Source organism: Macrobrachium nipponense, chromosome 1 (assembly GCF_015104395.2).
Source record: "Macrobrachium nipponense isolate FS-2020 chromosome 1, ASM1510439v2, whole genome shotgun sequence".
Lineage (NCBI taxonomy): Eukaryota > Metazoa > Arthropoda > Malacostraca > Decapoda > Palaemonidae > Macrobrachium > Macrobrachium nipponense.
In genome coordinates, this window is record NC_087200.1 from 40191952 (window position 1) to 40216980 (window position 25029).

The following is a 25029-nucleotide window of genomic DNA, read 5'->3' on the forward strand; positions in this document are numbered from 1 at the left end:
AGAACATTAGAATTATACTCGTAATATCTGTATTAGTCTTATCAATAAAATTATTTGGAATAATGATCCAACAAAAACATTCTAGTTTCAGAACTTGTTGATAAGTTAGCACTGAATTACATCGATTAGAATGAGGACGAGTCTAACCTACTACACTCATCCATCCATATAATGTATATATATATATATATATATATATATATATATATATATATATATATATATATATATATATATATGTATGTATGTATATATATTCATATATATATATATATATATATATATATATATATATATATATATATATATACACACATTATATATGTGTGCGTGTATGTGTAAAAAATCACAGAAGATGTACGTCACTTCATTATATAAACGAATACCACAGGAAAATGATAGGCAGTAGGTCAGTACCAAGCACTTTCTCCTTTATTCAGGCATTGTCGGGCCAAAAATGAAATACAGTTGGAAAGAAGGTTAAAGGTAAACACAAGGATCAAGAATACCTGATGGTTAATGGTCAAAAGGGTAAAAATCAAAGAGATAATCCAGGATTATCCGAGATCACGGGGTCACAAACTAAAACCATATATTTAACCAAAAGAGAAACGGAAGCTTAGCCATACAAAGTCCAAAAACATGTATATAACTGAATATATAAATTTTGTAGCTTAAGTTTTATCAACAACCTTTTAAATTTGATTGCATACAGTTTAAATATTTATAGTTGACTTGATGAAACAAGATTTAATGATATTCCTTTTAACTGAGTTGCTACACGAGACTAAGGGTTGTATTTTTAAACTGACATCTTCGACGAAGAAGCTGTTCGCGGCTAAAATGGTATTAAGGTGATCAGAAGGTGAAAATCATTGGAAACGAAGAGGAAGAAGCCATGACCACCTCTTCGCTAACCTCTTTATATATATTTTTTTTTGTAAAATTTAAAGAGAACCGCATAACTTGGAACGTATAACACGTGCCAAATATTTTATTAATCTATTTTTTCAATACTTCATTGCAAATGGTCTTATTTGCATTCTTGTAAAAGACTGTCTTTGTACTTAGAAGACCTCACGTTCCCAAGTTCCTGGCTGTCGGGTGTTTATGAACTTCAGGGTTGTAACAGAATCGTCTTTCACCTCCTCTTGGATTATATTATAAACAGCACAACGTTTTTTTTAGTTCGGCAAAACAACTTTGCAAAATAAATGAATGAAAAGAACCACAAATTTACGAACTTTTCAAACTATTTCTAACCAATTAGATTCAAGGAATGGTCATGACGAAATCAGCAGGCAGGCTTAGCTGTAAAGGCAGCTGGACTCTACTGTAGTAATTGCAGCAATGCACAAAACAATTGTGTGAGTGATAAAGTTCATATATATATAAAGGCATAACGTGTTATAGAAGCAGAATAGCCGTCTTTCAATCCGAATGAAATATTTGTTTACCACTTCCGGCGTACCGACCCTCCCCTATGTTTTTAAAATACCGCTCCACGAAGAAATTTCACGAGCGGGCTCTTCATCGAACAGGGAAGGTGGTGAGTTAAAAATTGCGGCTCAAAGGATTTTGCCTGACCCCAGTTAATAGGATGATCTAAATCTCTATCTATCATATATATATATATATATATATATATATATATATATATATATATATATATATATATATATATATATATATATGAATAATGTAATCGATATTTGGCCATTTCACACAGAATATTGGTATTATTTTATTCTTTGTGAAGGTTATTTTCCAGTTTGTCTGTAATATATTTGATCATGCTTTTTATAAGGAATCTCAATCATGCAGCCGGGAACACCTTTAGGGGAATTTTTTATTACTAAATTCTTAACATTAAAATTGCTGAAAACAGCATTTATGTTGAAAAGCTTTAAAAGTCTAGGAATTTCTAAAAACCTTTTTAAATTCCCAAACACCTTGATAAACAGACTAATAAGGAATTCTCCCACAGTTTCTAAGAGCTGCATTTACGAAGTTTCTTGCATGAATTGCAGCAAGTGTTTTTATATAGGACAATATGGGAAGACACTGGAGACAAGAATTAAACAATACCGATATAGTGTGAGAACGGGACAAATGAATCATAATTCATATTATGCTTTATTTTTACACAATTATTTTTATCGTATGAATCATTGGGATGGGCAAAGTTGTTTTATACTGTAATAATATAACTCGTAGAAATGTTACTGAATCTCCTTTGATTAAATATCATGATGACTTATTGAATGTAAGCCAGGGTATGTAGTACAAAGTAGACGCATTTGTTGTTAAAGAGATTTGGAAGATTGTTTCTTTTTAATCACCTGTTGAACTGCTCTGTAACTGCTGTACTGGTTTTAACTGGGCTTTGAATATTTGTGTTTCCATTTTTTCAGCTTTTATGTTTACTCAGATTTTCTCAGTGTTTTTGGTATTGTACCTTGAAAGTGCTGAAATTACACGAAAGCGCTTGACACTCCTTTCATTCTCGCTGGATCTTAGCTATATATATTCTGTGAGATATGCGTGATCGAAACGATATTCAGGCATGATTCAGTGGCAAAAGCCCTCCACTGGAGCCTGTGCAAGAAACATCAGCTACCTTGCAGTAATAAGTGGTACGAGCACCGACCTGAAGAAGTGATAGAAAACGATCAGGCAAAGATCCTCTGGGAATATGGTATCAGAACAGATAGGGTGATACGTGCAAATAGACCAGACGTGACGTTGATTGACAAAATCAAGAAGAAAGTATCACTCATTGATGTCGCAATACCATGGGACACCAGAGTTGAAGAGAAAGAGAGGGAAAAAATGGATAAGTATCAAGACCTGAAAATAGAAATAAGAAATATGCGAGTGGAAATTGTACCCATAATCATAGGAACACTAGGCACGATCCGAAGATCCCTGAAAAGGAATCTAGAAAAACTAGAGGCTGAAGTAGATCCAGGACTCAAGCAGAAGAGTGTGATCCTAGAAACGGCGCACATAGTAAGAAAAGTGATGGACTCCTAAGGAGGCAGAATGCAACCCGGAACCCCACACTATAAATAGCACCCAGTCGAATTGGAGGACTCGTGGTAGATAATAATAATAATAATAATAATAATAATGGGTTAGGTCCTCAATGGACTTAAGTCAAGTTAAGCAACATTGGGGCTGGTCAGTCGTTGGATGGGTGACCGCTCTCCTCGGCGTTGATTCCTTGGGAAAGGATCTTTACCATAATTTCCTCAGTCTACTCAGCTGTAAATGAGTACCTATCCCTGATGGGGTAGGGTCCAGCTATGGGTTAAATAGCAAAACTCAGCAATGATGGAAAGAAATGAAGGAATAAACGACAACGACGTAAATGGAACCTCTGGCAACAGAGGAGCTTCGTCCGGCAACCAGGTATTCAACCCAATTGAATGGGAAGACGGTCAGGTACTTGGAGGTCGTCATCCAGCAACTGATCACCACAACGACAATAATCAACAGCCTGAGATTGGAGCTACAGAAGCAAGAAGGAAGAAATGGACAAGAGAAGAAAATAAGGAAATATGGAGATGCTACATCAGAAGCAACCCGACGGAGAGAGGATATAGAAGAAGATTGGTCAACATCTGGAATGAGAGGAATAACACCCCCCAAACAGAGCAGAGGCTGGCAGACCAAGTAAGGAACATAAAGAAAAAGAACTGGCTCTCCCCAACAGAAAGAGAAGAACTGGAAAGGGAAATGTCACACGACAACGAATTACACGAAGACGAACTGAGAGACGATGCCACAGAAGACGACAGGGAGGATGATGTATCAAACAACGACACACGAAGAAACACCGACGAAGTAACAGACAGACGGAATGGGTAGAAAAAGATTAGACAATGGATGGAGCTAGATACAGAGAGAACAAAGATCCCCTCCATGAAAGCCTACAACACCAAGAAATTAAGGGAGAAAACAAGTGAGGTCAATGAAATAATGGGCATAATACACACCACCAGTATCACAGAAACAAATAACTTGGTATATGCAGGAGCAAGATTAGTAGCAGAACTGATGGGGATTCGAACACCAACACCACCAGCACAACCAACGGGAGCAAGATTAGTAGCAGAACTGATGGGGATTCGAACACCAACACCACCAGCACAACCAACCCAACAGAAACCAAAACAGCAACCTCCTTGGAAAAGGCGCCTGGAAAAGCAAATCATGGTGATGAGATCTGACTTGAGTAAACTGAAAGAGATGGCAGAAAAAAGGCTAAGAAGCAAGAAACAAGGGAGGAACTCAACGAGAAATACAAAGTACAAGAGAGACGGGACTAAACAACACAATAGAAGATGTAAAACAGAGGCTTAAGGCCAAAGCACATAAGATCCAACGGTACATGAACAGGAATAAGGGATACCAACAGAACAAAAAATTCGGAACCAACCAGAAAAGACTATACAGCCAACTAAGAGGGGAAGACAACCACCCAGAAATTCCTGAAGCCGAACCAAGTAAGAGACTCTGGGAAACATATGGAGTAATCTGGTATCACACAACAAACATGCAACATGGCTCCAGGAAGTCAAGGAAGAAGAAACAGGGAGAATAAAACAAAGATTCACAGAGATCACGACAGACACAGTCAGACACCAACTAAAGAAAATGCCAAACTGGAAAGCCCCAGGTCCCGATGAAGTTCATGGATACTGGCTCAAAAACTTCGAGGCCCTACACCCACGAATAGCAGAACAACTCCAGCATTGTATCTCAAATCACCATGCACCCAAATGGATGACCACAGGAAGAACATCCTTAGTACAAAAAGACAAGAGTAAGGGAAATATAGCCAGTAACTACAGGCTATCACCTGCCTACCAATAATGTGGAAGTTACTAACAGGTATCATCAGTGAAAGGCTATACAATTACCTAGAGGAGACAAACACCATCCCCCACCAACAGAAAGGCTGCAGAAGGAAGTGTAGGGGCACAAAGACCAGCTCCTGATAGACAAAATGGTAATGAAGAACAGTAGGAGAAGGAAAACCAACCTAAGCATGGCATGGATAGACTATAAGAAAGCATTCGACATGATACCACACACATGGCTAATAGAATGCCTGAAAATATATGGGGCAGAGGAAAACACCATCAGCTTCCTCAAAAATACAATGCGCAACTGGAATACAATACTTACAAGCTCTAGAATAAGACTAGCAGAGGTTAATATCAGGAGAGGGATCTTCCAGGGCGACTCACTGTCCCCACTACTCTTCGTAGTAGCCATGATTCCCATGACAAAAGTACTACAGAAGATGGATGCCGGGTACCAACTCAAGAAAAGAGGCAACAGAATTAACCATCTGATGTTCATGGACGACATCAACCTGTATGGTAAGAGCATCAAGGAAATAGATACCCTAATCCAGACTGTAAGGATTGTATCTGGGGACATCAGGATGGAGTTTGGAATAGAAAAATGCGCCTTAGTCAACATACAAAAAGGCAAAGTAGCGAGAACTAAAGGGATAAAGCTACCAGATGGGAGCAACATCAAACACATAGATGAGACAGGATACAAATACCTGGGAATAATGGAAGGAGGGGATATAAAACACCAAGAGATGAAGGACACGATCAGGAAAGAATATATGCAGAGACTCAAGGCGATACTCAAGTCAAAACTCAACGCCGGAAATATGATAAAAGCCATAAACACTTGGGCAGTGCCAGTAATCAGATACAGCGCAGGAATAGAGGAATGGACGAAGGCAGAACTCCGCAGCATAGATCAGAAAACCAGGAAACATATGACAATACACAAAGCACTACACCCAAGAGCAAATACGGACAGACTATACATAACACGAAAGGAAGGAGGGAGAGGACTACTAAGTATAGAGGACTGCGTCAACACCGAGAACAGAGCACTGGGGCAATATCTGAAGACCAGTGAAGACGAGTGGCTAAAGAGTGCATGGGAAGAAGGACTAATAAAAGTAGACGAAGACCCAGAAATATACAGAGACAGGAGAATGACAGACAGAAAAGAGGACTGGCACAACAAACCAATGCACGGACAATACATGAGACAGACTAAAGAACTAGCCAGCGATGACACATGGCAATGGCTACAGAGGGGAGAGCTAAAGAAGGAAACTGAAGGAATGATAACAGCAGCACAAGATCAGGCCCTAAGAACCAGATATGTTCAAAGAACGATAGATGGAAATAACATCTCTCCCATTTGTAGGAAGTGCAATACGAAAAATGAAACCATAAACCACATAGCAAGCGAATGCCCGGCACTTGCACAGAACCAGTACAAAAAGAGGCATGATTCAGTGGCAAAAGCCCTCCACTGGAGCCTGTGCAAGAAACATCAGCTACCTTGCAGTAATAAGTGGTACGAGCACCAACCTGAGGGAGTGATAGAAAACGATCACGCAAAGATCCTCTGGGACTATGGTATCAGGACGGATAGGGTGATACGTGCAAACAGACCAGACGTGACGTTGATTGACAAAGTCAAGAAGAAAGTATCACTCATTGATGTCGCAATACCATGGGACACCAGAGTTGAAGAGAAAGAGAGGGAAAAAATGGATAAGTATCAAGATCTGAAAATAGAAATAAGAAGGATATGGGATATGCCAGTGGAAATCGTACCCATAATCATAGGAGCACTAGGCACGATCCCAAGATCCCTGAAAAGGAATCTAGAAAAACTAGAGGCTGAAGTAGCTCCGGGCCTCATGCAGAAGAGTGTGATCCTAGAAACGGCACACATAGTAAGAAAAGTGATGGACTCCTAAGGAGGCAGGATGCAACCCGGAACCCCACACTATAAATACCACCCAGTCGAATTGGAGGGCTGTGTTAGAGCAACAATAAAATAATAATAATAATAATAATAATATATAATATTATTATTATTATTATTATTATTATTATTATTATTATTATTATTATTATTATTATTATTAGTCACTTACACTGGCGGACATGGCCTCGGGTTGCAGCGGACCGTCTGCGGAGGTGGTTTCGGAGATGTACAGACTTCCTCGGGCATGATGTTTCCCCCTGCACCTGTACAAATGTAAACGGCCTGCTGCTGTCCTACGGAAAAGAGAAATAGATAATTAACTTACCAATGAAAGTTAACTTCTTGGTAAAATGTGAAAAAATTGTAGGTAGATTCCTTGGATAGGAGGGCCGATATAAATCTAAATTATGATTGCGTTTTGACAGCTTATATAAACGTATCGTAATATTCAGAATGTATTATATTAAAAGCAAAAAGGATTAACTCATTAATTAAATATATTTGGTTGGTAAAATGGTAAAAATTTGTGGTCGAATACTTGATTCGGATTATACATAATGATTACGTTTTGACAGCTTGTAATAAAAAAAAATTAATAGTACCTGTAATTTATTAACAAACATCAAAATTCAAATATCCAGACAATGCAATTCCCATATCAATATTCTGTTTTAAATGAGCTCATCACAGCATTTGGAATATTAAATAATTTTAAATGCAAAATAATGGTTTCGCATGAAAGCATAACACTGATGAATTAAGTTTTTTTTTTTTATCTTACAAATAATATATTCTTACCTCCTCCACAAGTCCTTGAACACGGAGTAAACTTCCACACCTTCCAACTCGGCCCAGAGCCACCTGTTGATGTTCCTCCGACGTCGCCAATCCCCACCAGACTGGTGTCTTGCACTAGGGTGCCCACTCCCTGGGTACCCGAAGCAGGTCTGACATGGGTACTGGACCCTCCCCCGTAGTAGTCCCCTGGCGAGAGGCCAGGACTTCCATCGGGATTGACCGGTGGTTGTAAGAATCCTGGCTGTACATTCTGCAGTGACCCAGGTCCCCGAGGGTGACCTCGATGCTGATGATGCCCCCTTCCACGCGCTGTCTGGCTGCCTCTAGGGGGACTCTGGGCAGGTGGTTGCTGGGGTTGGTAGAAGAGGGGAGGTGGGAAGGGAGGGCCGAGCGGGTGCCAATATTCGTATCTGACGCCTTGATTTGGGCTCTGGTAAATAATCTGGTTTAGGAGGGAAGGTAATAAGTAAAAAAACATGACGATTTACCTCAGTTCTTATTTACTTCACTGACTCAAATGAAGTGTTTATTTTTTGGTTTGGGCACTGATAACTAATCTGGTAAGGGAGAGATATTACTGTGTAAAAACATGGCTATCTATTCAATTCATATCCACTTCATTTTGAATGCCATGAAGTGTTTATTTTTTATTACCACGGTAAGGTAAAATCTATAGCAGAAAGTGAATATCAGAAAGTGAAACAAATACATTTGACTCCAAGTGTGGCTTCTTTACACCAAATATCAGTCTATTTTCTTTACACATTTAAAACTAGCAAAACCCATTTATCTTTTAAAAATTTCCAAAAAAGGTAATTGGCTTCTTTTAGAAGGCAAAAAAGTGAATTATCAATTTCACATTTCTGCTTACCATTATATCAACAGGACTTATCAATGGGCCGGGCGTAGAAATGACCTCGCCTCCCTCAGAGGGTGGGTGAGGGCGGCTGTAGAAAAATCCTGTGCCGGCACCCATGTATCGACCAGGTGGCACTAATGCCCAGTTTCCATTGATTATATAACCTTGGTCTGTCCTTACAGCTGGAAATGAAAAATAAATCACAAATGGAAAGAAGCACTGAGGATTAAATAGAATAATTGTTTAGTTAAGATCTTGGGAAAAGAATATTAAAAAAAATTATATTCAAGAAAAGCAAAGCACAGGAACTATTTAAATCAGTTTGAAAAAATTTAGTAGATATCGTATTAAAAAAATCTGTGCTTACTAACACATTCGTTGATCTAAGATGGCTTCCTTTTAAGCGTCAAATGACTCCATAGTTTACACTCTGTCAACATGATTGCATGGAACATAGCTCTATAATCCTCTGTTACATAGCTCTATAATCCTCTGTTATATTCTATGAAAGTTTCCCATTAACATTTACCGACTATTGTAGATATAAGAGTATAATCATAATCTGATATACTTGTCTGTGTATCTGCATGTCTATATAATTACATGTGGGACTTTACCTGCCTTATTTTGCACCACCTATGACTTCATATACTGTTTTCAGAAGCTACTGAACTAATAACTGTTGCCCCATGTAGAGTAAAGTAAACTTCAAAGACAGTGTCCTGGCAATTGCTTCTTTCTCATTATCCTTAAAATCTAACTAAATTTACTCGTGCTTTTGCTTAATGGCAACCCCAAGTGTCTCCTCCGTGCAAAAGACACGTTTACCATCACTCGCTATTATTTTTCTTTTGAATAGTAATCTAAAATCGTGAGTAATTTTTTGGCTAAAGTCTCTATTCTCCTCATATCAAAAGACGAGGTGTGAGGTTACAGAGGTAATGACTAAGTCTTGTACCGATTACGTTTGTCGCTTCATTTGATCAACATAATTCAGGCAAAGAATTAAACAATATTGAGTCGGGCGTGAAATAACGTAGGCTGCAAAGGAATGGAGATATGGTGACATTTTCGCTTCCCAGAAATCTTCTAAGAATTCTTCCACTAATAATCTGCGATTAAGTAGGTTATTGCTGCGAGAGAAACTTGAATAATGAAAGAAACACCTGACCAGGAAGCTTGATTGGCTTTCCTGAACACTTTTACTCTAGTAAGGACTACTTAAGACCTTATAATAATGATCTGGATGGACTGATGAGTGATAATACCCCTCTGAACTCAATTAAATCTAGAAATAAGCGTGATGGGACTTTTCCACGTGAGAGCTCTTCACAAGAGGGATCTCGTCCACCGACTATCCAGATGGACTTCAAGCACTAAGCATTATCTTTCGGGAATTCTATCATTCTTAATTAAAAACTAATCTCCATCTTTTTAACTGACCTCTTGGCACAAGGGAACAAGGTTACTGTGAAAAGCAAATTATAGCAGCAGTGAGTGTAGACCCTGTGAGCTTATAAGTTGCAATAATTATACACAAAAAACTCCTGTCCTTTTCAAACCTGAAAACAGATTTATTCTAAACATTTCATCGTGTACAAGCAAAAACGTGAAACACAAATTTACAGAAACAGATCAGAGAATTGTTTTGACCAAATAAATAATTAAGTTTTGAAAGTTTTCTGACAAAAGTGTGAATATTAAGCATAATCCCTCTTGACATTAAAATAACATTTCATTCAATTGATGAACCCTTCTCTTAACAATACTATGCAAAAATAGGTCACTTCTTTGATATATGAGAGCCATTCATGTAACATGTCCGACAAATCACTTTCCAAATTAAATATAATAAAATATCTGATATTCATAAAAAAAATACCTCAACTCGTTTGCCAATTTCGGAACAAATCAAATGTACGATCAATAGATACAAACAATGCAGAGAAGAAATTATCTACAACCACTGAAGACAAGTGAAATAGGAATTGAATTACCTACAATCACTGAATAGAAAGCAAATAGAAAGTGAACTATCTACGATCACTGAATGTAAATGAAATAGAAAATTGAATTATCTGCGATCACTGCAGATATAAACAAATTGAAAATAAAAATTAATTATGATCACTGGATACAAATAAAACAGAAAATGAATTATCTGTAATCACTGAAAACAAAAAATATAGGATATGTAATAAATACAATTACTGAATACAAAAAAAATAGAAAAGTAATTAACTATGATCGACCGATACAAATAAAAACAGAAAATTAATTATCTAAGAAAATGCGGGAATAAACAAATATAACTTTATTAAATGCAAACATACCAAGATAATTAGAAGACCGTCTCAGCTCCGTGACTGTTAGGTTACATGCGTGGGTGGGCACTCGAGCTATGAGGTTATACCCAACGGGCAACGTAGGTCTGGTGAAAAGCCCCGTGACCTTCCTGCAGGGGTTCGACCGACACGAAAGGCATTCGTCTCCCGCTACCTGGTTCGGGTATGACCATGCTGCAACCTGAAAATATATAATATATATATTTCTATGTGCTCATAAATCTGCCTAAACCTGGTTATATTTCTTCTTGGTTTTACTTGTTTTCATATTTTCTTAAGCATTGCAGTTGTTAATGTTGAGCAGAATGAAAAGTTATCAAGTTTCTATAGTTTCTATAGTTCTATAAATTCTAGAAGTTTCTGTTATTATAGTTATCAGCGCACCTTCACAGTCAAAATAGAGTATATATATATATATATATATATATATATATATATATATATATATATATATATATATTATATTATATACATACATTCATACATACACACACACAGACTATATATATATATATATATATATATATATGTCTGTGTGTGTGTATGTATGAATGTATGTATATAATATAGTAAAGTTGAGTGAATTATTGCACATAACTTGCCATTCATACGTGCGAATAAACATTCAGCGAATCATGACTAACAGTTACTCATAAATAATATCAATGTCAACCTTACTCGGTCATTAGCACTAGAACTCATTTGCATACAGTCAATGAATATTGGTCAACCGAGGGCAGCAATGTTACAATTATCGCCTCAGTTCAAAGCGCATATCAAGTAGAGGATTTGGCCTCCATCCTTACACGGCTCGTTCTCGTCAAAGATTCTAATCAATAAATGAGGTAGAGAGTAAGAAGTATATTGTAACGCTGATATATTCACAGTTATCTAGAAAAGAAAAAACAGTTGTTCATTCAAAACTGTGCAATATGTTTACCATGATTTCTAATGTCCAAACCATACGAATTCCTGCATGCATTACTAAAAAGTAAATACAGAATCCGCTGGTCAGTTACCAGTTATGTATTTCATTATAATTGCTACAATACCCTCTTAACTTCGCGAATTCTTTACGCTTTTTGGTTACGCTTGTTACTATAAAACCTTAGATCTAAATGCAAGACATATGAAGTAATTCTGATGTCCGGTAGCAAGACTCGAACGCGCATCCAGAATATCAGAAATGAGGTCACTTTGCTGCACCCACTTTCTAGCCTTTACTTTACCTCCATTCGCTTCCTTTCTTCAGTCTTTCTGTCCGACCACTTTCACTATTATTCCTTATTGTAACTGTGGAGTTTTCTCCCAGTTCCATCTTTAGCTTCTTGCACTTAACTTTATTTATTTTCTGGGTCTCTTTACCTTGCTGTCCAACCACTCCAACTCCTTCCTTTTATGATAGTGAGCGCTGAATGGCCGAAAGTGGCCCAGTGCTTGGCTTTACAGCCTAGATTTCATAAATCATTTAATCAGCTCAATACGCTTTACATTTTTATACATCTAATTACGTACACATAGATTTACAAGTTCTGTACACACAAACTTCCACGTATACATTTGAATAAAATGCAATCAAGTAATCTTATATAGAATTATCATTATATACGCATTCAATTCCACAATCCCCTTTATATATATGAATCCATCAGGAGCATTCTCTTCATTTCTCTGGTACTAAGATTTGCTCTCTTGTTACATCGAAATGAAACTCAGATACACGGGAAGCTATCTCTGCCTCCTTTTATTGGGTCGGGTTTTCAGGATGAGGCTGTTAACCCTACGCCCCTTCTCCCATAGATGACCTAGTCTAGTCATTCTAGATGTGTGTGTGCATGTGTGCATGTACGCGCTCCCGGTCATACCTTTATTCAGTTCTTGCCACATAGTATGTCTAAGAAATGAATCACTATAGGATCAAAGTAAGTTTATATAAACACTACAGTGCTGAGTAAAAAGCTTATCCAGAATAGAGAGAGAGAGAGAGAGAGAGAGAGAGAGAGAGAAGAGAGAGAGGGCTACTCTCTCAAAGGCTGTTATAGGCATTCCATCTTTAATACAATATGTTTTAAAGCGATGAACGTCTGAAATACTTCTCATTGTGAAAAACCTCAAAGTTGTATATTCTATAAATAAGTCTAATATACACATTACGTGCTTAAATGTATTTAAGATGGTAATAATGAACGCATAAAAATACAGGCTAAAAACATAGATATTATTCAACTCTTTAATGATGTACATTCAGATACGTATAAGCTATTAAACACCAAGATTTTCAACGTCGTGTAAATAATTTTGACAACAGTTATTACCTCAATATATTATCACATCAGAATTCGTTGACCTAACTTTGCGTACAATAAAAAAAAAGATAAAAAGAAGAAGGAAAAAAAACAGAAAACTCCGACACAAGTTCTCTTTCAACATATGAATCGTTTTCGATAAGACACCACGTGGCCCTCTCCCCCTCCAGCCCCCTCCTTGACGCAAATATTCTCCTTTGGTCGTGGATCAAATGAATGATATTCGTCTCCTTATCTCCTCTCTCTCTCTCTCTCTCTCTTTCTGTCTCTTAGCATACCAATCGTGGAAAGGTCTCATCAGATTTGGCGCTTATCAAGACATTGGAATCGAAATAGACGTCAGAGTGAATTGAATATTGCCGCAGGTGTATGTATGTGTGATATATATATATATATATATATATATATATATATATATATATATCTATATATATATATATATACTATATAATATATATATATATATATATTATATACACATACATACACCTGCGGCAATATTCAATTCACTCTGACGTCTATTTCGATTCCAATGTCTTGATAAGCGCCAAATCTGATGAGACCTTTCCACGATTGGTATGCTAAGAGACAGAAAGAGAGAGAGAGAGGAGAGAGAGATAGAGAGAGAGAGAGAGAGAGAGAGGAGATAAGGAGACGAATATCATTTCATTTGTAAAAAAAAAAATACAAACCACACACACACCACACACCTGTATTTGTGTGTACACACACGTATACCACAGACCTTAAGCGAATGACGTTCAATATCCAATTCACTCACCTCGGGAATAACACTGAGGGGGAATTTTAAATCGCGAGCGATTTGTCACCAGGATTATTAGAAGTCTCAACAGTGGGACCCGATGACAACAGTGACGATTTTTTACCGCTCACTGTTATTCGTGAGATATAGTGAATATATTAAATGACATCTGTAGTTATTAAAGTTTGGAATATAAACTAAAATGTCACGGTGTATGTAGAATAGTCATATATATATATATATATATATATATATATATATATATATATATATATATATACTATATATATATATATATACTATATATATATATATATATATATATATATATATATATATATATATATATATATGACTAATTCTCACATACACCGTGACATTTTAGTTTATATTCCAAACTTTAATCTACAGATGTCATTTAATATATTCACTATATCTTACGAATAACAGTGAGCGGTAAAAAATCGTCACTGTTGTCATCGGGTCCCACTGTTGAGACTTCTAATAATCCTGGTGACAAATCGCTCGCGATTTAAAATTCCCCCTCAGTGTTATTCCCGAGGTTGAGTGAATTGGATATTGAACGTCATTCGCTTAAGGTCTGTGGATATACGTGTGTGTACACACAAATACAGGTGTGTGTGTGTGTGTGTGGTTTGTATTTTTTTTTTTTACTTGGGAGGAGACTTTAAATCATGAGCAGGGAGGTTACTTTTATGATCTAAGTAAGGAAAGGACTTACTCACTAGGAAAATTTACGTATCTGACTGAAATTCGAGGTCAGGTAAAACATAAGAAGAAATAGGTAAGCTGAAAACGTCCCCAGCATGAAATGTTGCAGATAAAACACTCAGGTTCACTTAGAATCACAGATATTAACATTAGCACAAAATCAGAGGAATGGAGAATAAATTAGACAGGTAAACAGAGTCCGACCGAAGAACTAAATTACGATTACAAAATGATAGTTGAAGATGCCGCGGAAATCCACTTTAGGGACACCGCAGAGTAGGTCTCAGTGGTTAGATCCGTGGCACAACCGCACAGTCGGAATAGGGAGATTCCACAGCCAGCAACTCCGTCTGTAAGTGAGAACGCATGCCAAATACGTGGCGGAAAATGAGAATGGAGAGGCGCAAGTAAGGTGCCAATAAGTCTCGATTTGAAAGACTGGTAAACACTTACGAATTTAAACGAATGACTGTAAAAATGAAGGTCGGTTCTATGTGGAAAATTGCACTTGGAAATCGAAAATGAATCAGTAAAAGATTAAAGAAATCGCGATTGTTGAAAAACCTCAGATATGAGCACGTAACCTTATGTCGAAGCGTGGGTCCTCGTTGTTTTGCCAGATGGGGGAAAATAATGGGCTAAGAAAGCAGCCACGTGTTTTGGGATATGGCCCTGATGGGCTGGAGGTCAACGGGAAAATGTTGCTAGATCAGATGCTGGGCGTCTCTGCCCTGGTTCGGGTGGCGTATATAGCTCATTTTGTGACTTCTGCTGGATTATCTTTCGATGCTCTTGGCACCCCATTTTCTGTGGCTACACACATGGGTTTTGGCGCGATCACGTGACCTATCCATTGTTCGGTCAGCCGCATGGCAGGGTGACCACAACATGACAGTTGGTTGCTATGGGGTCTTCAAAACTTTTTTTTTTAGGGTAAATCCCCATCGCCAGTTCCTCTGGTGCTTGCAGCGGGAATTTTGTTTCCAAGCAGCTTTGCGCCTGGAAGACAGGTGTCGAGGCAGTCACGGGGTCGAGAGAAAGGATTAACGATAATAAGAGATTTAAGTAGGGGGCAATGTTTTCCATGACCTCCTTGTCGGTCAGATTAAAAGTTACTATACTTCTTTTGAAAAGAATAAAACAATTCAATTTACGGTAAATTCTTTTGAAGGAATGAAAGTTATGTTTAATTGTATGTTCCATTGCAAAGCTTAGAAAGGCGAGTTGACTTGGGAAGGGTATCCCTCCGGTACAATATATATATATATATATATATATATATATATATATATATATATATATATATATATAGATACATATCTATATATATATTACATATATATATATATATATATATATATATATATATATATATATATGTGTGTGTGTGTGTGTGTGTGTGTGTGTGTGTGTGCGTGTGTGTGTGGTGTGTGTGTATGTGTTTAGAAGGTACTGGTCACTATTTTTTTTACCAGATAAACATGTACGAGTATAAGCCCCAATGCCCTCTTAACCTCTCGAATAGTTCACTCCTTTTGGATACGTTGGTCACTAAAAAGCCTTGAATCCATATGTAAGAAATATTAAGAAAAATCTAACGTCAGCTAGCAAGATTCGAACGCACATCCCGAGTACCAGCACGAGGTCACATTGTTGACCTGACGAGAGGGATAAAAGTTGTCGCACATACTTACCTATGCCTGTAAAATTGAGATATATTCTTATAGTCGGAATAGACCCATCCTCACAATCATAGCCAAGTGACAATTTATTGCTTTTTAGGCTGAAATTTACTGATCAATTTTTACCACATATATATAATTGTAACAGCCACAATATCCTCCTCACTTCTCGAACTCTTTACACTTTTTGGATACGCATGCCACTACAAAGCCTTCGATCCAAATGAACGAAATATAAAGTAAATTCTGATGTCTGGTAGCTTGTTCATATTCCTCATTGACAAAAATGGACAAAAGAAGTCATATTGTACAGTGATTCACGTCAGGAATGATAATAATAATAATAAAGAAAAAAAAAACATAATGCAAAATCCACAATCAACCTCATTACGCCAATTAAGAAGTAAACCAGACCCACACTTCTTTCCCAAGTTGAAAAATGTAAAACATGGAACGACAAAAAGCAATCTTTAAACCAGACGCAATAACACAAACGAGTGGGTAACATAAAACCGAATTGTCCCCTTTTCAAAACACTTGGTTTGCTTCCTACGTGCAACACTGCATATAAATGCATATGCATAATGGCCTGACCTTAAACGGAAAGGCACGCAGACCAATAAACAGCCTCTTGATGCCCAAAACTTAGCTCATCTTCTGACCTATCGTCATAATGAGAGAGAGAGAAGAGAGAGAGAGAGAGAGAGAGAGAGAGAGAGAGAGAGAGAGTTATTCGACGCCAAATAATTTAATGAGTCCTTCATTATATCGTTACAGTGTCTTACGAAAATACAAAATCCGAGAAGTGACAAATGACACAAATGACACACTCCTGTTATGAAAGATAATAAATAATAATAAGTATAATGAAATATAAACGAAGGAAGAACAAACTAAGCAAAACAGTTAATAACTGCGAATGTAAACATCATAATTTACTCAAAAGACAAAATTACAAGTAATACAGACAGCAACTGCATGCAGTAGCAACCAAATTGTCATAAGTAATAATAATCTCCACAATGATGACGTCAAGAAGAAGGAACATAATGAGCAAGGAATTAAGTAAATTTAAGGAATAATAAGAAAATGATGGTGATGACTGAGAAGTCTGAAAAAAATATAAGAAAGGATAGTATGTAACATTTGTTCATCATGAAAGAAAATGAACAGCGCATATAGAATGATGCGAATAAAAAAAAATGTATGTATACAAGGCTATTGTAATAATTGCGAAAATTTCATGAAAAAAGGAAGATAAAGGGACTAAAAAAGGAGACACAGAAAGGCTATAAAAAGCAAGTTATTTAGGGCAAGAGGAAGGAAGAGAAAATTATAGAGAAAGAGAGAAAAGAAAAGATTACAAAGAACAAGTAAAAAATACGCAGAAGTTTCTTCGGCGTAATCAAGTTTTCTGAACAGCGTATACTCAAGGCCACCGAAAATAGATCTACCTTTCGGTGGTATCTGTATAATGCTGTACGAGCCGCGGCTCATGAAACATTTTTCTTAGCCTTGGTCTGGTCGTTGCCAGACGCACGAATATGGCTAACTTTGACATCAAATAAAATAAGCACTACTGAGGCTGCAATTTGGTAAGTTTGATGACTGGAGGTTGGATGATCAAGATACCAATTTGCAGCCCTCTAGCTCCGTACTTTTTAGGATCTGAGAGCGGATGGAAAGAGAATCCCATTTCAATGGTATTTTTTTTTTTTTTTTTTTTTTTTTTTGTTTTTTTTTTTTTTTTTTACAAAATAAAAGAGCAAGTTGATGTGGATAACAAGAAGGAAATATGGAGGAGGAGGAGGAGATCGAAAAGGAACTGCTCATCTCATAAGGATGCTTCATTCACAGTCCTGGCAAGGCCGTTCATCTGCCGCCCCGCAAAGGTCACAGTGGTCATGCATTCACCCGCACACCCCAAACCCCACCCCCAGCCCCTACCCCTTACACTAACCTCCCCCCATTTTTGCACTCAAAATCTCCACCCCTTGAAACCCCCCACCCCAACTCCCACACAGCTGACTCACTTATAACATTTTGAATATCTGATAACACGAAATTCCAATCCCTATCTACTTAAGACACCGTCATACTTGCAAGTTTTATCTCTTTATGATTTGGATAGACTTAGTGTGAACAGCACACCGACTGTTTCATATTAGACGCTATCAACCAGAAGTGGTCATGATACAATTTTGGTTTGGGGCGCGTGCGTGAAACAAAACACACGACACACACACACACACACACACACACACACAAGCATGCAAGTGTACACTGCATATATATATATAGTATATATATACTATATATATATATATATATATATGTGTGTGTGTGTGTGTGTGTGTGTGTATATATATAGATATGTGTGTGTGTGAGTGTGTGAGTGTGCGTGTGTGTGTGCGTGTGTGAATACATAAATGAATAATCTATTCTTTTCTCTTTCTTTATCATTTTCTCTTCCTCTTACCCTAAATAAATCGTTTTTGTTATCCTTTTATCTTACTATTTTCATGAAATTAACGCCATTATATATATATATATATATATATATATATATATATATATATTTATATATATACATATATAATATATATATGTAATATATATAAATATATATATATATATATATATATATATATATATATATATATATATATATATATATATATATAATGGCGTTAATTTCATGAAAATAGGAAGATAAAAGGATAATAAAGACGATTTATTTAGGGTAAGAGGAAGAGAAAATGATAAAGAAAGAGAGAGAGAGAGAAATATATATATATATATATATATATATCATATATATATATATATATATATATATATATATACAAATAAATGTTAACAAAACGGGTTGCAGGGTGTAAAATAGAGAGAGAGAGAGAAAAAAAAGATACCCTCATTTGAACTATAAGGAGAAATTTACCGTCATCCCAAGAACGATGATAAGACTATCAGTAGTAATGAATCGTATAAGAGACGGTAAATTCCAAGTGGAATAAACGGAGTCCAATTTTAAATTAAAAGACAAAAAATTCATAATGCCAAAATAAACAATAATGAGATATGACACGTATAAGGATATTCAGCGATGCCCTTATAAAGATATTCAGTGATGTCTTTATAAGGAAATTTAGTGATGTCATTATAAAGATATTCACTGCTTTCCTTATACGGAAATTCAGTGATGCCATTATAAAGTCATTCAGTGATGTTCTTATAACGAAATTCGGTGATGTCATTATATAGAAATTCAGCGATGTCATAATAAGGAAACTCTGTGATGTCATTACAAGGGAATTCAGTGAAGTCATCATAAGAATATGCAGAGATGTCATTACAAGAATATGAAGCGATGTCATTATAAGAATATTCAGCGATGGCATTACAAGGAGTTTCAGTTGTGCCATTATAAGAATATTCAGCAATGTCATTACAAGGAAATTCAATGATGGTATTACAAGGACATTCAGTGATGTCATTATAAGGATATTTAGTGATGTCATTATAAGGCCGATGTCCTTATAAGGAAACTCAGTGATGTCACTACAAGGAAATTCAGTGATGTCATCATAGGATCTTCAGTGAAGTCATTATATGAAAATTCATCGATGTCATTATATTAGAATTACAGTGCCATTTCGTTTTCTTTATTGTATTTCAAAATTAAAACTGCATTTCAGGTGGTAAAAAAAATTGTAATTAGTAACTCGGATGATCCATTAATTAATGATTTTACTATATTTTCTACGAATCAACGAAATCAACTAGAGAGAGAGAGAGAAGAGAGAGAGAGAGAGAGAGAGAGAGAGAGAGAGGAGAGAGAGGTTGTTTCAGGGTCTAGTCAAAATTTGCATGTGCCATAGCTTAGGCTTATTATATACTGTCCATTGATAAAACGCCCTAAACCATAAAAAATATGGAATTAAACTTCATACAAAACTAAATGGAGACATGTTAAGGAGAAAGGAAACGTATAATATTTCGATCGACGAGCAGAGTGAAAGAAACTACTCATAACGAATGAGGTAAAAAAAAAAAATACTAAAAAGGACAGAAAAACAAGGGAACAATGATTTTTACTGTATAACGAATAACTGTCTGGTAGATGAAGTATGAAGTTATCTGATAAAGGCATGTCCAGTCGTCTGTGAATTAAAAACTGGTCAAGGGAACAATCAAATGACTCAAAAAAAATATATAAATAAAAAAATCACGGTAATTTTGGGAAGGATGTGGTTAAGAAAATAAGGCTCCCGGCTTGTCTTTTTTCTCTAATTTTCTTTTAAGAGAGAGAGAGAGAGAGAGAGAGAGAGAGAGAGAGAGAGAGAGAGAGAGAGAGAGAGAGACGTCATTTCAAAAAGTAATTAGGTTTACTTAAAAAAAAAAGGTAGGTAATATTTTTGTCGGTGATGAAACAAAATTTTCTCAATTTCTAAGTATTACAATAATTTCTAACTTGAAAATGTATGTCATATAGGAGATAATTTGAACGAGTCTAAAATATGTGATACGAAAAAGACCTTATTAAAAAAAACTTATTTTAGTGATAAAGCAAAAATTCTCAATTTCTCAGTATTACAACAATTTACTAACTTAGAAAATTTCTTAAATCATATCGCTAATCATTTGAATGAGTCGAAAACGTTTGAGATATGAAGAAGACCACCTATAAAACATGTTTAATTACCAATATTCATTAGCAATAATAATATTAATTATTAACACCGCTAAGAAATCAAAGACAACCTCACAACTGGCCAGAAGCTTAATGCCATGGTAATGATAAGCGTACAAGATCAAAGGCCGCCGACAAGTCTGTAAGTGAGTCACGAGAGTTAAAGAGTTCTTGTTCCTTTACTAATAAAACATTCATTAAAACACTCAGCAAAGATAACACAGAACACGGGCATATGTATCAGACGAGTCTCATCAACAGGAATTTGATATGCACTGATTACATAAGTATAGGAATCCCCAGTAAATTCAATATTTTTCTTTCTTTTGTGTGATAATTCCTACAAATTATATATATAAAAATATATATATATATATATATATATATATATATATATATATATATGTATATATATATATATAAATATTATACATATATATATTTATATTATATATATATATTATATAGATATAATATATATATATATATATATATATATAGAGTGGATGGAGGTAATCAACAGCCAAAATATAGCCATAAGGAACTGAAGGAAGATATCTCAGGCATTTGCATGGTTTTATTGGTTACATTTCAAGATCTAGCGTCAATATCAAAGCTGTAAAAAATTTATATAAATCTTACTATAATGGGCGTTATGTCTGCCAGTCAGTACGTCTATCTGTAATTCAATTGCTGCTAAACGGCCTGTCCAAAGGGCATGAAACTTGGCAGGGTTATAGTGGGGACCCCTAAGATGGTTTATAATGGGGTTTCATCCAACCTTCCCCCCTCTCCCCCTCTGAAGGGTGTGGGGAGGATGAGAAGGGATTCCCTAAAACAGAGCTGGTTCTGCCCGTGAAATGGGGCTGGTTATGCCTGTACACTTAGTTACTTTACAAATTTATCATACATAATTCCTGTATACATATGACTTATTATTTGAAAAAGAATGCTATAGGGTAAACATCAATGACATCAAAGAGTGTGGAATTTGAGAAAGGGGTTGACAGAATGAAAGGGAGAGGAAGTGAGAGAGAGTAAATGGAGTGTTAGGGAGAGGATAGAGGAAAAAAATACAGAGAGAGAGAGAGAGAGAGAGAGAGAGAGAGAGAGAGAGAGAGAGAGAGAGAGAGAGAGAGAGAGAGAGAGAGAGGTGGTATTAGTGAGAAGAAAGATGGAGAGTTACAAGCAGTTACAAGGAGTAGGATGTCTCAAAGACTTGTGAGTCCATCCGAGGAGACATCGTGTGCTCATTTATCTCTAGGAGCAGGTTTTACTGTGCATTCACAGTGTCCTAATGATTTTGTCTAGCTTTCTTTTAAACTCTTCCACACTGTTGCTGTTTACAACTTCTGGTGGCAGTTTATTCCATGTGTCACATATCTTGTATGTAAAGTTCCCACAATGGGATGCGTGCATCTCTTCAGTTCTAGTTTCTATCCATTATTTCTTGTCTGGCTTATATTTAATGTAAATAGGTTACTGTCTATTTTTGTCATGACTTTCAGTATTTTAAGTGTTTTTTTATTAGTTTTCCTCGTAACCGTTGTGTTTCTAAGCCTTTAGTCGTTTTCAGTAACCTATTTGTCTGATGGATGAAATTAACTTTGTGGCTCTTGCTTGTACTCCTTCTAATCTATTTATGTCTTTTCTCAGTTGTGGTGACCAAAACTGTACTGCATATTCAAGATGGGGTCTAACTATTGATGTGCAGAGCTGCAGCATCGTTTCCTTGTTTTTGTATTCGAACTGCCTCTTTATGTATCCCAGCAGTTTCTATGCCTTCTATTCAGCTTTTATGCACTGTATTGTGGATTTTAAGTCCTTGGTAATAATGACTCCAAGGTCCTCCTCTTGCTCTACACTATTTATGTCATTCCCGAGGGTTCTTTGTTCTTATTTGTAACAGTTTACACTTATCTACGTTAAAAGACATTTGCCATTTTTTTACCACTCTCCTATTTTCATTAGATAATTTCTTAAACTTTCCACTGCATCTGGGTCTGCTGCAATTATACCTAGTTAGGTGTCATCTGCAAATTTGGCTATCCTGCTAGTTAAGCTTACATCAATGTCATTAATGTAAATCAAAAACAAGAGAGGGCCAAGGACAGAAACCGGGGGAACTCCGCTTGTTACATCTGCCCATTCTGTTTCTTCACCATTTATTACAACTCTCGGTTTTCTATAAGTTAGTCAGTCTTCGACCCAGTCTGCTGTTTCTCCTACAATTCCTAAAGCTCTAACTTTTGTCATCAGTTTTTTGTATGGGACTTTGTCAAAGGCCTTTTGGAAATCTAAGTAGAGTATATCTATTGCTCTACTACTGTCGTAAATACCAAGCATGTTATGAAAAAACTCCAAGAGGTTTGATAGGCAGGATCTGTTTTATATGAAACCGTGTTGGTGGTTTAACAACAAGTTGTTTCTGTCAATGTGATCCACAATTTGATCTGTAATTATGGACTAAAAAATCTTGCAAACGATCGATGTTTAACAGATTCGTCTATAATTTCCATCCTTTTGGTGCCTTTCTTTGTTCCGCATTTTTTCTGTGGAATTTATATAGGCGAGGAACTGTCTCTTCTTTTAGTTCTTTAATTACTCTTATATGAATCCCATCCAGGCCAGGAGATTTGAACTTGGTGAGTTTGTCTATTTTGTTTTTAATGTCCTCTTCTGTAAATATTATTTTGTCCAACGGCTCTTCCCCTTCACATTTAATAGCAGGTTCCGGTATTGAGGTAGTGTCTTCAATTGTGAATGCACTAGTAAAAAACTTATTCAGTAACTCTGTTTTTTCCAAGTCTGAGTTCACCAGGTTACAGAATTCTTTTGGGTTTTCTTTACAAACTGATGCAACTCTCTTATCCTCATTTATCTTTGCATTTCTTACTAATTTGTTCACTAATGTACAGAATTCTTTATGCCTGCTTGCTTCTACTGGTGTTGGTGTGGGTTCATTGATTTGTGCAATCTGTCTCTTTCTCTTGTTGTATGTTTAATTTCTCTGTTGAACCACTTAGGCTGAGGGTTGCCATTTGTTACTATTTGCCTTAATGGTATACATCTAGAACGTTTTTCTGTGTATTCCTTATGAAAGGCTTCCCAGTGTTTATCTCGTCGTACTCTAGATTTTTAACATACTCTTTTAGCCTTTTTAGGTCTTGTCGACGGTAGTCTAATCTCATTAATGTCCTCTTCTCTTTTTTATATTGAACACTAATTTGAAATCAGAAAATTTTATGGTCGCTTTTGCCTAGATTTGCATATACTAAAAGGTCAGACACTAGGTTATCTTCTGTTGATAGGAAAATGTTTAGTATGTTGTTTCCTCTGGTAGGGACAGAGGCAGTGATGGTTGGAGAGAAAAAGAGAGAATAAGAGAAAGGAGCGCGAGGAAGAGGAAGCAAGAGAGAGTAGAAGGGGTGTTAGGTAGGAGAGAGAGGAGAGAGAGAGAGAGAGAGAGAGAGAGAGAGAGAGAGAGAGAGAGTTGTCATTCAGAGTTATCCCAAGCAGACCTGGGTCGGTCAGTTAGTACATTACAACATAAAAACTAACACATAATATTCAGTTTAAAATGCCAGGAGAAAAGTATTACCATCCAAAGGGAAAAAAATACTAGGTGTGACAAGGAGAAAGACCTTTACCAACTAAGTTATTAATTTTTAGTTTCTGTTGCTACAATTTTAAGTTAAATTCCATAAATACACTACTCCAAAGAGGAGTGTATTTATGGAGTGTAACCTGGAACTGGTCTAACTTTCATAAAGAAATTTCATTCTTATACTCTTATTTCTCGTGGAATTATTGTTCTTCCAGTCTGTTTCATAACAGGTAAATAAGTTTCTCACTAATATAATCATGCCGAAAATGCCCTTTTATTTAAGTCTTCCTTTTATTCATGCTGAGTGCTTCATTGCTGGAATAAAATCATCAATACGGCAGTATTATCCTGCTACATAAGAACTCGACTCATTACCACTATTCATCTTACAATAAGAACCATTTTTAAGTATAAGGATA

The 25029-nt window shown here is 36.2% G+C and overlaps 1 protein-coding gene across 3 annotated transcripts in view; it reads right to left on the minus strand.

Annotated features, from left to right (window-relative positions):
* The window catches only part of LOC135219258 (ADAMTS-like protein 4), a 146238-nt gene that overhangs the window by 26566 nt on the left and 94643 nt on the right, over positions 1-25029 (minus strand). For all 3 annotated transcript variants that reach the window (XM_064255881.1, XM_064255884.1, XM_064255882.1), the window contains exons 3-6: positions 10816-11008; positions 8495-8664; positions 7624-8065; positions 6995-7118 (exon numbers count right to left, since the gene is read on the minus strand). In XM_064255881.1, coding sequence (XP_064111951.1) covers positions 6995-7118; positions 7624-8065; positions 8495-8664; positions 10816-11008 — 929 coding nt within the window. The remainder of the gene's footprint in view (positions 1-6994; positions 7119-7623; positions 8066-8494; positions 8665-10815; positions 11009-25029) is intronic.